Consider the following 17094-nt stretch of genomic DNA (forward strand, 5'->3'; position numbering starts at 1 on the left):
TGCTTATCTACTTGTATGATTGCTGTGAGAAAAGTGAAATTGCTCTTAGCATAGAACATCTACAAAACTTTACATGGTATCAGAGCTGAGGTGAAGACAAACTCTATCTATAGCAATCATCATCGAAGAAAATGGATTCCTCTAAGCTTGAATTCAGGGAGAATGACAAGCTGACTGGAAGTGATGACTTCCATGCCTGGAAGATGTTATTAGATCTCCTCTCCACTTCTTGGGTTTTGAGAAGGAGAGTCACAAAAGGAATGCGTTGCCCTAGTTTGATGATGCAGTAAGCCGCAGTCTCAAAGGAACAAAGAACAGCAAGCCACAGTCAATAGGAGTTAAGGAGTCATAGATCAGTGGGTCGAAGAGATTTAAGGTATATGAAGCCAAGCCGCAATCTGGTATATAGAACAGCTGAAAAGGATTACACGCAGGAGCTAATATGTCGGTCACAACTATATATTCAGATACGTTGGCATATTAACACAGCAAAGAAATACGTTCTGAGGAAACATGTGGAGACCACACACTTTGATCGTTGTCATATAGCACACTGTCATATAATACAGGGAATGAAGATATTTATTAGAACGCAGTCAGGATGTAGGCAAAGATGCGTGGGCACATCACGCAAGCCCTAGATCCGGTAACGTGGTTCATGCTGTAGCACGCAGACATGTAATACGCTCTCCGAAATCCACTTACAGTTATACGATATAATGGAAGGACATTGTAATGGAACGCTGTTAGCTGCCACTAATATATATGAAGCCTGTAGGTTAGAGGAACAAAACTCAAGTTTCCTGAATCTACATACAAGTATACGCTGGAAACGCTGGATAATCAAAACACTCGGAAATAATATAAGCATTGGACGTTGGGAAAATGTTGTACGCTGAGCAAACGCTGGACAGTCTTGCATATATGCTGGACAATTTTATAAAAGTGTTTATAAGCGTTGGACAATCTTACATAATCGCTGGATGCTGATCAATAATATATACGCTGGTCGAGAATGCATATAAATTGTCATATGCAACAAATGTATGAGGCTGACACATGGGAAACCATATACACTGTACGCTGGTCATGTATATATATATACATATACGCTGGTAATGAGCCGAATCGATGAAGTGAACGCAGTCATGATACGCTGCTCCTGGAGGCTTATACTCACATCATCGGAGTCATATATGCTGATATATATATACGCTGTCATGAAAACATTTCTCACGCTGTTTATGAAAACATACAATGATGCCCTAGCAGCAGTGGTCGCAGTAATGAAGATCGCTGCCGTAGCCGCAATGAGGAAGACATAGCTGCAGTATTTGATTCCTTACGCAGTTATGGTGACAGTTAATATGTTACGCAGCAATGTGATACGCTTTTCATATATATGTTGATACGTTGGTTAATCTCTGGAAAATCCATGTACAACGCAGTTATATATGGAATGTTGTTAGTCGCAGAAGCCCGCAATTGGATTATATATGGAACGCTGTCAGCATATACGTAGCAACTATCCTCTATAAGCTGTTATCTATACGCACAGAAATTGAATACTACTTACGCGCAGTTCTTGAAGACTCACAATCTGTCCCTGAATCTTCGGGTGATGAAGGAACATAAGATACGCATTACTGTGGGCTAGGGTATCCGCAAACAGCGACTCAATTCTTTCGTGTGATCCACACTATAGGAAGGAGGGTACAAACCTCTAATAGCTGTAGGATCTAGATGCTATCGTAGTGTTTGGATACAGGCAGACCAGATCACGTATGACATGATAATGCCTTCTCACCTCAGGAACTAGGCATACTTGAAGAGGCATGAAACAGAAAGACAGACTTGGCATAATGGCGAGACACAGTATAGTATGATATTGAGAACTGTGACCCCTTACTATTCTCCCTGTCTTGGATTAATGGAGATCACAATGATACTTAAGAAGCAACCTTAGTCTCTGCATATTAGCACAATGAGAATTAGTGATAAAGGTTTCAAGCAATGTCAAGTGCTGCTGTAGTGATGACAGTGATAGTTACATTCTCAGCATAGTGGAAGAAGTTGTGTCAAGAATGATCAGTGACAAAGTCATGATCTAGTTCTTGTAAAGATCTTGATCTCGTTGAAGATTCAGAGATCGCCTTTGTGGTAACTTCTAAGGGACAGGCATGGGCAACACAATGTTGAATGAGATCATGAGCAGCATGATGGATAGGATCATGAGCATGGGCAGCATGATCATGGACAGCTTGATGTTGAGAACAACTCAGTGATACTTGGATGCAGCATTACATAATGAATTGGCAGCATTAAGACACATGGGCAGCATAATGTATGAGGTCATGGACAACATGATGTGTGGGCTGCACAATGATCATGAGCAGCATGATGATCATGGGCAGCATGATGGTGCTACACAGTAAGGTGCAGCAAATGGACGAGATGCAGCACGATGATAGGTGAAGGAGTCACCTTGAGAATCATTTGAAGCAGAATGTCTTCAACTGATCTCTTCATTATAGGAGATGATCTATGCTTAGATCTAGAGAAAGTCAAAGGGTTGACTTCTGTTGCAAATGTACTCTCTCTCTCTCTTTCTCTGCTGAACTTTGAAGATAAAAGAAGATTTGATCAAAGGGTTTCCCCACACATTGGCCATCATGGCTCAGGGACACCCTCGAAGATGCTGAGGGTCATGCTGCCCCAAGGGGAACATTCCGAGAAAGCAAGAAGCCGTGTAGATACCAAGGGTATCTAGCTGCCATGAGTACTATTATACAATCTGAACCTGGATCTTTTAAGGAAGCCATCAAGCATCAAGTCTGGAAGGATGCTATGTAGAATATGAGGCTATTATGAAGAATGATGTCTGGGATGTGGTCCCGAGACTGAAGGACAAATCTGTTGTCACCGCTAAATGGCTCTACAAGATTAAACATGGATCTGATGGGAGTGCTGAAAAGTTTAAGGCAAGATTTGTTGCCCGTGGCTTCTCTCAAAAGGAAGGAATTGACTATGACGATATATTTGCACCTGTGGCTCGATATACCACCATCCGATCCATCATAGCCCTTGCTGCTACGCAAGGATGGAGTCTTCATCAGAGGGATGTCAAGACCGCTTTTCTGCATGGTGCAATAAAGGAAGAGGTGTATGTAGAACAACCTCTGGGATTTGAAGTTCAAGATCGAGACACTTATGTCTGCAGGTTGAAGAAAGCCCTCTATGGGTTAAAGCAAGCACCCAGAGCTTGGTATGAGAGGATGGATAGTTACTTGATGAAGCTGGGCTTCACTCGAAGCAATGCTGATCCAAACCTTAACTTTAAGGTTGAGGAAGGAAAGCCTCTCATTCTAGTGCTGTATGTGGACGACCTCTTCCTGACAGCTGATGACCCTCTCATTCATCAATGTAAGAGGGAGCTTGCTGCTGAGTTCGAGATGAAAGACCTAGGACTGATGCACTATTTCCTAGGCCTGGAGGTCTGGCAGAGACCTGGAGAGATTCTCCTTTCTCAAGGAAAGTATGTTGTGAAGCTTCTGGAAAGATTTGGGATGGTGGACTGTAAGTCCGTGTCGACACCAATGGAACTCAACTTTAAGAAGTTGAGTGGCAGCGCTGCATGGCCTATCTTGGCCAATCCTACTGAGTATCGTCAACTCATAGGAGCTTTGATGTTCTTAGTGAACACCCGTCCGGACATATGTTTTGCAGTGAATACTTTGAGTCAACAGATGGTTGAGCCTCATCATTTTCACTGGGTTGGTGCCAAGAATCTTTTGAGATATCTTCGGGGCACGATAAACCATGGGCTGAGATACACTGCCGGGAGTGTGATACTTCGGGGATATACTGATGCCGATTGGGCTGGCAGTGTGGTGGATCGTAAGAGCACATCTGGATGCTGTTTCAATCTTGGTTCTGCTTCAATCTCATGGATGAGCAGGAAGCAGAAGTCGGTGGCTTTGAGCACCGCGGAGGCCGAATACATTGCTGCTAGTATGGCCTGTTGTGAAGCAGTTTGGTTGAGGAAGCTCTTTAGTGAGCTGTTCCAACATGTGCTAGATACCACTGTAATACTCTGTGATAATCAGAGTGGGATTCGTATGACTGAGAATCCTGTGTTCCACGACCGATCCAAGCATATTGATATCAGGTACCACTTTATCCGGGATATGGTACAGCGAGGCGCCGTAAGGCTCGATCATATAGGAACTGATGAGCAGGTCGCGGATATTCTCACTAAGCCCCTGGGGAAGGTCAAGTTCCTAACCTTCCGTGAGAGTCTTGGTGTCGTGGAAAGACCCTATGATGTGGGTCCTGTTGGACGATGAGCTCTGGGAGCTCTGGGGGGCTTTGGGGATAGCTTCTCGGAGCTATAAGCACTCATAATGCTTTTGCCCCACCCTTGTGATTATTGAGCTGGTTCGCCACTCATTTAATCTGTGCCCCGTATGCATCCTACCCATTGAGTTCAGGGCTCATGGGAAGTACCTCTCATTTGGCCAATGAGGTGTGGAAAAGCTAGAGACTATTAGCAAAGACTGATGGACGCATCAGAGATTGCCGTACTCTCTATCTAGGATGGCATGGTCCAACCACTTGATCTGGGATCAAGATTTGTGAGGTCTGGGACCTCTGGACTGATTATGTCAGTCGGGGAATGATGTCTTTGTGACTGACCCACTTCTGTTTGAAATAAAGAAGCCAGCAAAGCAAGTTTCGGCGGGATGACCGACGATGTTAATTGCACTAATAGATGGAGTTCTCCCTAGTTGAGAGGGAGTGTTAAAATTGGACAACTAGGTCCAAACTCCATGTTCTGATGCTCAGATTAAGAGGCTAATATTTTTGTTGGATTCCTCTTTCTGAGAGGTGTAAAATCCATATAAAAATAGTCTTAATCCGATGAGCAGAACTTATATTTTGAATTTATTATTCTTAATAAATTATATGTGCTAGGTCAGCCAGTTTTGTAATGTAGGCTCACATGCCCAACAGATGTGTCACACACCCTCATTGATGGATATATATACAGGAAAAGTTGGAGAGAATTTGAAGATAATTGAACTCACATCTTCCTCTCTCATCCTAAAAGTACAAGCTACCAGGAGGGTTGTTGTGACACATGCTGGGCTGGCTGACCAAAGGAGACTTTGCTGGTTGAAGCATCCTGTTGACCGCCGAAACGAACACATTCATTTTTCTTGTTTCTGATTTGTCTTCTGTAAGATCTGCTTATATGTTCTATCTGCATTTTGCTTATCTACTTGTATGATTGCTGTGAGAAAAGTGAAATTGCTCTTAGCATAGAACATCTACAAAACTTTACAATTTCAGAGAACATTATTTGAACCATAACAAGTTAGGGTTTTCATGATCATACTAAAACCCCAAAACATGACATCATCAACAAAAACTAAAAATAGCATTTCTCAATAACCCTAAGCAGTTTTAGGGTTTCCAGAGAACCTGCGTAGGGTTATATAAAATCAATAAGAATATGAGGAGGGTAGATTTATCAAATGATGAATCACCCAAAACAAGAATCTTTATGATTCAAGATAGCCGGACATAATGATGTTTGTAATGTAATGCAAACTTCAAAAATAAGATGATCATACTTTTAAGAGGATCTTGTAAGGTGTATAGTTTGAGAGATACTTGGAGATGTTCTTTGGGAAACCTGGTAAGGATTCCTTGAAATGTTGTCTTTGTATTAAGCCATCATATTTTATACCTGTAGTACATACTTACAAGCACAACATGTGATACCAAGGACATAATTTAATTTCTCAAGTTAGATCTTCTACATAATCATGTAGGATGGAATTCTATGATAAGCTGTTCATTCTTTCAATCATTAGTAGGACCTTTTATTTGACATCCTAGATTACATGTAAACCCTAGAAGATAAGGATGTATGTTATCTAGGGATTACAATCTTTATCCTAGTCTAGCTATAAACAAGGATCATATGAACCATTTAAGATTAGATACTTTGAGAATTTTAAAAGCTTATGAACATACATACCTTGAGTTTGCACACCTTTGATTTTATTAGACTTGTGACAAGTGTACTTTGTTACGTGACAATACTTACTTGATTTTATTGAGCCAGTACCTTGTGCTCTTCATAGAACAAACTTCGGGTTCCCTTTAAACTAAATACTTCTTGTAGTCATAGACACCTTAGATCATTGGTAGATTTCCATAGGCAACTATTCTGAGATCCTTTTTCTTCAACAAGTTGTAGACCGAATGTACTACTTCACTATATGTATCACTGTTTCAATATTATCACCTATCTTTGAAGATGTTTTGAATAGGTCTGAACATGATGTATATGGGAATCCTTTTTCTTCTTGACTGTGATTTTTACCAAACTCCATTGTGATACTACTTCACTATGATATTACTAAATCTCCTTACTGTGATATATCACCGAGAGTCTCCGATGTAGTGCGAGTTCATCTTTGCAATTAACTGAAACTTGTCCACTGTAATATCACCGAATTACATCGAAACTATATCACTGTGTTGTCACCGATCACTGAACTTCTTCCTTGCACAAGCACCGAACTTCCTTACTGAGGTTTACTGAAATCCACCGCAGTGGTATTAAACTTGAAATTCTTTTCTTTGAATTAGGTCTGAATTTGTCACCTTGAGGGATCTTGATTTAACTGTCATGATCTTTAAGACAAATGCAAACAAAACTTCTTACTGAGAATGCTTCAAAGTTTTTTAAGTGTTCTTCAAATTGCTTTGGACCATAGCTTTGATACCATGTTGAGAAGTGCAAAGAGGTGGCAGTTAAATGATTTCTCTTATTATGACAATAACTTGTGATGTTTTCATTATTATTATTAGATTTTTTAATTATCTTTTCTTATCATCAAGGCTAATGCCAAGCAACAAATGGAAGAGAACACAATATGTAGGCACACTGCCAGGGCAAAACCCCACTCTAGGGGAAAACCCGGTCAAAAATTCTTCCTTTAGTAGATTCAAAATGAGACGACCAAGGCCCTTTCAACTCAGACTCGAGACAACTGTGATCCATCAAGTTAATTTTATCATTATATAGTTCAAGAACTCTTCTAGCAGTCATTCTTCTTTACACTTTGATTCTTGCAATGACACAGAACTTGTATCACTGTGATAGCAATTATTTATGAACTTATTGCAATGTCCACATCAAAGTTTATCCTTTAGCATCAAAACCATACCACTGTGATAGCACTTAGCATTGTGACTTCATGACTGTGATAGCATTGAGATATTGAAACTTCCTCACTGTAATAACACCGAGACATTCACTGTGGTAGCACCGAGACATAACCACTACAATATCACCGAACTGTATTAGCACCAAAACTGTGATTTGTTTTGTCACACTGTGATTTACGCCGAATCATCCCTGCAATTAATCCAAGGTCCTTCCACTGTAAAAATACCGAAACATGTCTCTAAGTTGTCATCGGGACTTGTCTCTGTATTAGGACCAAACTTGTTCTCTGAAATAGTCGAGTTTCTATTCTGTGTTTTTGAGCGAAGGTCATACTCCTATATATAGTTGTCTCCATATTGAAATGAGCCAACATGAGCATGTAAGGAGATGCGTCATTGTATTAGGTCAACATGTATTCTTTTGAGGGTAGCCAACTTGATGAGGATTCTTTCAACAACAAGGAGAGTTTAATAGATGGAGGAGTCTTCAAAAATTGACTTTGAAAATAACCTAAAGCCTACAATGGAGGTTTGACCTATACATTTGATGCAAGTATGAAACCCATGCTTTAACAAGTCAATTAAAATAATAATAAAATTCTTTTTGCTTTTCTTTTGACAAATATATATTACATTTTGACTTCAAGTACAATGAAGACCGAACCTAATTATTTTCTTCAACACTTTCTTCTCGATTTAGAAGGGGGATTCGCCGGGGAAACTCGAGTGGAACAATGGTTCTTCCCAAAATTCACAGTTCCTAGACTTTTGGAATCATGATGATTCCAAGTCGCGGTTTTGCCACGGTTCCAAAAATTGCTTACATGGTTTCGCCGACATTTTTTTGTGGGCACGGGAGACAGTTACATTACCATGAATTGACTTAGGATGTCTGAGAGTGGTTTCAACCTCATTGGACTATATATGGAGCAAGGTTGCACGAAACAGGGAAACGGGTACGAGTTTCCGAAATGGGCACGGGTACGAAACGCAACCTCTCGAAATTTTGGAAACGGGAAAACGCGAATATATATGTGTGTGTGTGTGCGCAATCATAAAGCATAAATGATACATTATAATTTATTACATTTAAACATTATGATTAAATTTACATCACATTTACGCATGAATGATCACATAATGAAAATAAAAATATTGGAATATCCAAAAACAACCTTTATTATATATCCAAATCTCAAAATCAGCCTTTATTTATATTAATATATGAGGTTGCAAGTACAATAAAGACTATAAGGCTGCAAGAACTATAGAGACAAAAGACTAATCCTCATCATCACAATCCTCATAAAAAATAGAAGCAATACAATGCTCAACAGTGGATGGTGGTGCTGAAGAAGATGATGCGCCAATTCCACTTCCAGACTCGACCTCAATATTCAGGGCAACAAGAGAGAGATCCAAATCAGGATTTTCTGTATCCACATCCCATTCTTTAGAAGGACCACTGTTGTATTCTGGACCCCTACGAGATGCAAGGCGAAGGTTGGAGTGCACATAAACAAGATGCTCTGCCTTTTGTGAGCTCAACCTATTGCGCTTCACAAAATGAATAAAACCATAAGTGCTCCAATTCCTTTCCGCTGATGAAGAGCTTGCCACTTGTGAAAGAATACAAATGGCAAGGTTTTGCAAATGTACACCATTTGCTCGATGATAAATCCACCACCTAACTGGATTCATGGTGCTTCTCTCCTCCAAAGCTGATATATCTGCATAATCATCTATTCTTGCAACAAAACTGGCAAATTCTTCCTTTACCTCCCTGTGTAGATGAGAAGGAAACATAAGGGCTTTTTTCACCCCATTAGCCACCTCTCTATCCTTATGGGGTGCCTTCCTCTTCCCATTGCTTTGAGCAATAAGCTCCTCATCATAAAATTTGGAGTTCAAAGCATTTGCTAAAGTGTGCAATGGAGTGTTGAAATTGTTCCACCTATCAACAATGATTTTCTTGACTAAACCAACAAAATGATCATCAACAAACAAAAGTTGTGGAGACTCTTGCGAAATGATTTCCATAGTTTTCTCAACCATGGAATCCATGCCACCATATACCTATCCTAAGAAAGGTTGGTCAGTATTAGCACTCCAGAGAAGCTCAAATGCAAGGGTTGTGAACTTTAGCAAGAAATTTACCTTGCTTCACCAATCCTCATCAAGGCACAATCTACGCACCATATATCCCCGCTCTGAATCTACTTGTCTCCACTCAATCCAAAGTTGACTCACCACCATAGAAACTAATGCATGCTTAACCTCAACAAGGCAGTGCAACATCAGGAAGTTTGAGGCATATCTTGTCTCAACAACTTTTAACAACTCCAATTTGGAGTACTCTCGAAATATGGCTTGAGATTGGAGGTGGTTGGTGATGAATTTGACAATCTCCCTTGCTTCCCTTGTGGGTTCCTTTATCCAGGAAACTTTGTTGTCGATCTCCTCTAAGATCAGATTCAGATTATGGACAATGCATGGTATCCAAAAGATGTGGTCATACCTCCCCTTAATAATTAAACCTGCAGCTTTGCAAACTGGCGCATTATCCGTGATAACTTGCACCACCTTGTTAGGCCCTATTTGTTCAATAGCTTTTATAATAACATCAACAATGAACTGTGCATCTTTCACCTCTCCTAAGCAGTCTTCCACCTTGATAAACATTGCTCCTTTGGGGGAAGTGGCAATGATATTTATCAATGGTCTGCGCCTTGTATCTACCCAACCATCTGAGACTATGGTAACCCCAGAGCTACTCCAGGAAGAATGAATTGGTGATAAAATATTTTCCACAAGCCTCTCCTCATTTTGGAGAAGCTGAGTTCTGACTTTCTCATGGTTGGGCCCCTTGTACCCTTGAGGAGCTTTGTTAATTGCCCTTATCATATCTTGCCAGTAAGGAGAGCGAACAACATTGAATGGGATACCAAATGCATAAATGCACCTAGCCACTCTAGAATCAGTTTCTTTCTCTTGCTTCCACATTCACCAATTTAGCAATTCTGCTATCCTGAACTGAAGGGGATGCCCCTCTGGTATTTTTCGGTGTTGGTTGTTCATGTTGTTGAGTGGCACCGACTCTCCTCTTTCTTGCTTCAACTACAATCCTTGGCTCAATGTTAGATGGAGCTTGAGGAGTAGCTTGAGTAAGCTCATCATGCCTTCTCTTAATACCATCCGCCTCATCTTGCTCTCTTTGATATGCCCTCCTTGCCAATGGATCTGTTGTTTTTGTGCAACCTGCAATCCCCTGTCCTCCTCCATGCAAAAGATGTGCCTTCACTCTTGGGTAGGAGCCCTTGTACGAATTATTGCAAAGATTACATCGCCATTCCCATGAGCCACCACTTGCACATTTTTGAAGCTTTGTCACATGCCTCCAAAGAGGATAATATTCAGCCCTTGGGTTGGCCCTAAGGCTTGAACTTGCAGCTGCACTTTGGTTGGAAGCCATTGTTGCAAAAATAAATTAAAGAAACAAATCTGTAAATAAAAAACGTTATTCATATTTTTGGCAGCATAAACCCTAGAAAAATTGAAGAAATAGTAGGAAAAAACTAACAAAATGAATGTTGCTTACCCAAATTAATTTTTTGTAGTTGAAGCTACCCCAAAATGCTAGAAAAGAGGAGAAATATGGCTGTAGCTGAGCCAAAAAGCCAAGAATGTCGTAGCTGGAAACTCTGCACTCCAAATCCGCTGTTGAAATCTCTTTCTCTTGCTGTTGAAATCTCTTGCTCTTGCTACTGAAATCTACTTTGCTCACTGTTCAAAACACCCTAGCTGAAACCACTACTCTCTTCATCTCTTCTCCTTTGCTAAAATCACTAGTCTCCAAGAGAAACGACTTGCTGAATTGTGTGATGAGAGAATGAGACAAAGGTCACTTTGAGATCTTTAGAGAGGCATCTAGAAGCAACTAGAAGGCATTTTAATAACCCAATTAAAAATTAGAAGACAAAATAATAAAAAAAAAATTAAAAAAGGTCACCCTGTGTGTGGAAACGCCGTCGTATGGCCCAAAAAGTGTTTCTGGCCGTACTGGCCACGTTTTCACCTCGAGAAACGTGCCAATACTGCCGGAAACATGTTTCTGGGCTGTACTGTACGCGTTTCTACGTTTCAGTTTCGTTTCCGTACGGAGACTCCTCCCTTGCCCACGTTTCCTACAACTTAGATATGGAGAAAATAGAATTTCATATTCCATTCAAAATTCAATAGACATAATAGTTTACAAGATTTCAGGATCAATAGGATTTTGGCATTTCATTAGATCATATCATGTATGAGGGTAGGTGATTGACATTTAATCAAGAACACCAAGCCCTATATGTACCCCAGTGTTGGTGGAGTTGATTGTTGAACTCCTTTGTCATGGCCTTAGCAAAAATGTACCTTTCACTCAAGTCAAAATCATTAATCAAGCAGGTTAACTTTTTCTACCATCTTATAAGGCTTAGATTAGGCAGTTTGATAAAAATTAGGAAATGGGAAAGTCTAGATAAGAGGAGAGGAATCTAGATTCTAGATGGTTGATGCTTCACTTCTGATGATTTTTGGAAAATGACACTTCTGACGCTTAGCTTCCAAAAAACATCCCCGCTTCATGCTACATTGGTGGGAATAATTGCTCTTCATCATGACGTCATCCTCAAAGAATGATTAATAATACATCAAGCAAGTGATGAAATGGTTCAGATGCGGTCCTCACTCCAAGAAATCCTCGAAATGCATGTGTACATCTCCAAAAGACACCTTCACCACCATTGCGTCATCCATAAAGAGGCCTATGTCACCCTTCCAAGGCATGTAGGAATGACATGGCACTGTCTAGGGAAAGTGTTGGCACCAAGGAAGAATATGCTAGCCCTCCTGAGTCATCTCAATGATGTCCATCCTCCATCTAAGTTTTGGAACAAGGCATCACCCATTAAACAGGGTCAATCCCAACTTGGGGGCAGATTGGGTCAATCTAGGGACATCATCAAGTGGTGCAATACCTAAGCTCCCAAGCTCAACGATTTGACATTTGGAGATACATCAAGAGATGTAGAATCATGTAGAAGTTTCTCAAGGCCCAACACTCTTCTTTGGAGGGGTAACGTTGGGACCACAAGGTCATCACTGCTCTCAGAATGGGGCAAAGCACCCTCTTGAATTATGTTGGAAAGGAGTCAAACCATCCTTCAAGGGATCTCTGATATATGTGTGAACAGTGATACCATTTGAACAAAATTTTCAAAATCAAGTGAGATCAACATTGTTAAGGACATAAAACCATTTAAGCATCATAATGGACCATATCTTATGCTAGGGGCGTAGAAATACTTACACAAAACTAGAAATGTCAAACTAGTTCAAGTTCTATAAAGTTATAAACAAGTTACGTCACTTATGTTAGGGATGATTAAGTCAACAACCCTATTAGGTGTTTCTAGCACCCAAGGGAAGTGACATGTCCTAGGTAGATCCATTAACCCATAGATGTTTGTGATAAGGTGATCATGGGGTGGGAAAGGCTTCAAGGAAGATGCCACGACCATGAGATTAGCTAATGGAAGTCCAACATCCTAAGTGTAATGATGGAAGGAGGGAGAAATTGTGGAGGCATGAGTTACCCCTTTCCTCGGCCTGCGTTTTCAACCCTTATGGTGCACCTTTTGCTTTAATGGTTTATCTTTCTTTGGTACATAGCTTATGAGACCAAACTTTATTTGTGCATTTCCAATGCCCCTTAAAGATGTAGCAGTTTCTTGTTCAACAGAGTTGGGAATTTCAAGAGTTCCTTTATTTTAGATGAAGCATTAAATGCTTGAGGAACTGGGTGATGGCTAATGAGGGGGGTAGAATTTAGGCCAGGGTTTTGCCCACGTGTTAAATAAGTCCCAACCATCTTTTGCATTTTACATTTTCTTTTTGTTGTGGCTTTATATGCTTTCATTGTTCTTTCAACTGCATCATCCTCTAGGGCCTGGTTTTCGAGCTCTAACCCAAGGACGTGGATGTAGGGTGCCAATACCAATGGCCAATGACAATCAACCCAAAGGATGGAGGGTGAATAGCAGGGAAGGATGGAAAGTGGTGAGTATTGATTACGATGAGCACACTATATCATTTAGTGCCCCTCCTAAACCCTAAGGCCTTGGAGCTCCCATTGGACTATAGTCAAAGGAAATGCATAACTAATTTGATTTTGCAGATAGGGATAACCCAACTTTCTGAAGAAAGGCATAACTTATTTGATTTTGCAGATAGGGATAACCCAGCCATTTTTCATCATTATTCTGCTCCCACCGAGGGAGATCATGAAGAGAATGAATACCATGTGCAGACAACTGCAATCTAATCTCAGGAAGGTCCTGTGATTGAGAGAGCATTCAGAAGTATTTTATCATCCCATAATCAGATGGTTTTACCATTTCTTGGAATCCAGGATTGGTAAGGTTGGAGGGAAGTGGATGCTTTGCATAATCTCCATATTTGAGAACCTTTTTTCTTCTGAAAGTGGTCTATCCAGACTCCTCAACCAGCTGCGTCTCAGCTATTTTTGTGTAACATGCCCTTCCACCATTCCAGCTTCCCAGATATTAAATCCCAGAGAATTATGGACCCAGGAGCTTGATTCATAAAGGAGGGATCTCAGATGGCCAGTCCTCCTCCTATTAAGTGGGATACAGAGTTTCATTTAACCAATTTGTTTTTCTTCTTTCTGGCAAAGCAATATAGGCAAGGAAGAGAGAGCAGCTTTTGTCGTAGTCAGCCAGGCAGAAGGGTTGAGCCACTGAGATCCCCATTGACTCATTTTGTTCTTTATTTTCTGTAAGATATGGAATCCAGTGCAATGCTGAATAGTGGATTAAGGGAGATGAGGACTCTTGCAGGTGTATGAGGGCTAATTTCTGATCTCCCGCAAGATTAAGATGTGTTGTTGGAAAAAAACCATGAACCAGAATCATAAAAAATTCAGAGTTCAAGAATTAAATTTATTCATAAATCGAAAAGAGAGTTTTGGGAGATAGGAAATAGGAAATTCTGGCGTAAACATTGAAGACAAAATATATCTTTTCAACTGAGGTTGTGTTGGTGGGAAAGCCTGGAAACAGATTCTGTTTATTATAAAACAGCCTGGTCAATGTTTTGTGTATATAATCTTTTTTATATGTTAACGTGGAAGAAACACAAAACTCAGAGGCATATAGTGCAAATGAGAAATAATGACCATAGGACTTACAATGCAAAGACGTGAAACATAAACTCATCGTTTAACCAGGTATTCCACTATTCCACTCTTGTGCATGGAAACTGTCATCCAGACGACTAAAACAATGTCATTGGTCATAGAATGCAGCCTATTATGCATGGCAACTCCCCTATTAAGCAAGTTATCAGAACGAGGACAAAACTAATGATAGTGGGTACCTTGCGTAAGACCCAATTTGTCTTTTGGTAAGGATCCATTTCCATGTGTAACAAGATTTCGAGTGACTTTACCTATTATGGGGATGATATCTTGGGTGAATTTCTGGGTGAGTGGAGTAAGAGCTGTATAATTAGCAAATTGTACATAAGAAGTTTTCCACCATTCAATGTTGTATTGGTTTTGGGGGTGTCTACCTTCCGCTTACGTACACATTTCTTTGTCGATTTCCTTAATTCTGAAAATAATCGTTTGTAAATCTATATTCAACCTGAAAATTTCGTCAGTCATTTGTAGAGTAACTTTCTGGTGAATGTGCCATGGGGAGGAGATATGTTGTTTGTGGTACATGGTAACTCTGTCTGATTCCATAATTGTGTCCTCATTATTTCCACAACGTGGAGTGTTGTCTTTAGCATTTTGCATGTGGATATCTGGTAACCATTATACATATATGAATCATACTATTGGATAAAACTAAAATCATTCTATGTATGGTGTAACGCTAGTCATATCATACATTGTGCAGGTTTCTCCACATAATTTCGATATCCTAATTCTGATGTATCCCTGAAGCAAATTGGTTTACGGATGCTCATCACTATGCAACATATTTTTACTTTCTTGGCCCTCGAGAAATCTGTGAATGTGAAGCACAGGGAATCTTATGTTTGCATGGATCTATCAATTTAATTTATGAATTTAATGCATGATATCTTCATTAATTTATAAGTATGTGTTTTACATACATGTAAAAGGAGAAGACCAGTGCAAAGAGGGTATACGGCAGTTAACATTAATGTTGTAGTGGGTCGTATTGACTCAGAGTTACGTGCCAAAAATGATTTTCCTATGCAAATCACATTAATGATCATTCCCTTGGTATTCTATTTCTGTTTTGGAAATAAACATTGCTATATGTCTTTCTTTTAGACAAAACTGGTTTTCCAATAACATGGGGGGATGATATATTAAAATATCTAGTACCGTGTGATATCAAGTTGGGTGTATTCAATATAAAATCTGCTATTCCAAAATAACCAGTCATAAGCCAAAAAAAAATCAGTAGCGTGATACAAATTTGGATATACTGGGTGTATTCAATCTAAAATCTCATATTCCAAATAACCAGTCGTACAGCTAAAAAAATTTCAGTAGCATGTATCCTGCATTTCTATATTATAGTTCGCTTTCCGTCTTTCTAACCATAAGGAGCACTCATTAAACTTTTCTTCAAGCTGCAGGCATTGCAATTAGGGCAAGATAGAAGTACGTCTGGTGGTTCTTATGGTGGACTGAGATTCCACATGTGCTTACGCTCTGACACCCTTCAAAAAGTGATGGAGTGTTTAGCTAACCCTGGTAACCCTTTTATGCTGCATTTTGGGTTACTGTAATTCTTAAATCCATTGACGTACTGACACTGACTTTTTGTTTGATATCTTTCTTGTGGATTTGATATTTAGGTGTCCGGCGGCTCATATGTGTGGAAGCTGGCAGTAACCGCGTTGAAGGCATTATCTCTTTAAGTGACATTTTTAAATTTCTTCTGGGCTAGTTTCACATATTATTCTTTGAATCGGGATGGTCAAAATGTAATTTCATTTTTGCCTGTCACAAGTGGTTGAGAGGCTGCTGTTGGGGCATTGTGATTCACTGGTTTATGAGCCAGGTTCTTCTGTCTGCCTTTATTTTAACTTCTCTGCTTGAGAAGGCTCTGATGCTATTTTGATTGACGTGAGCTTTAGTTATCAACTGTATTGCCCCGATGGCTTAAATGTCAATCTCTCTTGATAAGTATCGCAGGAAGGCTTTGCAAATGATGGAGTCAGCTGTTTCCCCAATCACATCCTTATCACAGAGATGCCTGTGAAATATCCAGTTAACATTGTAATTTGAAGAATATGAAGAGTCCTTACATTATTTAACAACGGAAGAGCATACTTATTCATTAAGAAATTCATTTCTTAAGCTATATTGCCTTCCCCCTGTTTTCGGGTTTGACTGTCAAATGTTCGAGGGACCGTTGCTATGATTAGCATGAACTGTCCTTTTCTCACATGGGGGTTTAGTTTTCCTGTTTGCAAATGTTTCTCATAGCCTTCCTTGAGAGGGATTTACTGCAACCATGTTACTGGAGATGCTTCTTGAGTTGGAGAAATTTAATTATTAGTTGTTGTTGGTCCTTTGGAAGCAGATGATTATATTTCCTTCAAATTTATTTTAAATATGATGGAAAGCATTAGACAATTCTATCGACAATCACGTTTGTACAATGCTTTTGTTCGCATTACACATGCACGCAATTATCCAGATCATGTAATAAACAATTTATAGTGTGTATACCATTGAGGTAAGAATTGCACGAAAATTGATGGAATTTACATTTGCTTAAATAGAGGCCGTGGACAGAT

At 39.8% G+C, this 17094-nt stretch overlaps 1 protein-coding gene across 2 annotated transcripts in view; it reads left to right on the plus strand.

The window, feature by feature from the left end:
• SNF4 (sucrose nonfermenting-like protein) overlaps positions 1 to 16866 on the plus strand; it is a 268765-nt gene extending 251899 nt beyond the window's left edge. For both annotated transcript variants that reach the window (XM_089402672.1, XM_089402673.1), the window contains exons 12-13: positions 15925 to 16042; positions 16147 to 16866. In XM_089402672.1, the coding sequence (XP_089258798.1) occupies positions 15925 to 16042; positions 16147 to 16238 (210 nt within the window). In that variant the 3' untranslated portion in view covers positions 16239 to 16866. The remainder of the gene's footprint in view (positions 1 to 15924; positions 16043 to 16146) is intronic.
• Positions 16867 to 17094: the final 228 nt, after the last annotated feature.

This window comes from Pinus tabuliformis, chromosome 2_1 (assembly GCF_031772625.1).
Source record: "Pinus tabuliformis cultivar Carrire ecotype Pingquan chromosome 2_1, CPIR1, whole genome shotgun sequence".
In the NCBI taxonomy this organism is placed as follows: domain Eukaryota; kingdom Viridiplantae; phylum Streptophyta; class Pinopsida; order Pinales; family Pinaceae; genus Pinus; species Pinus tabuliformis.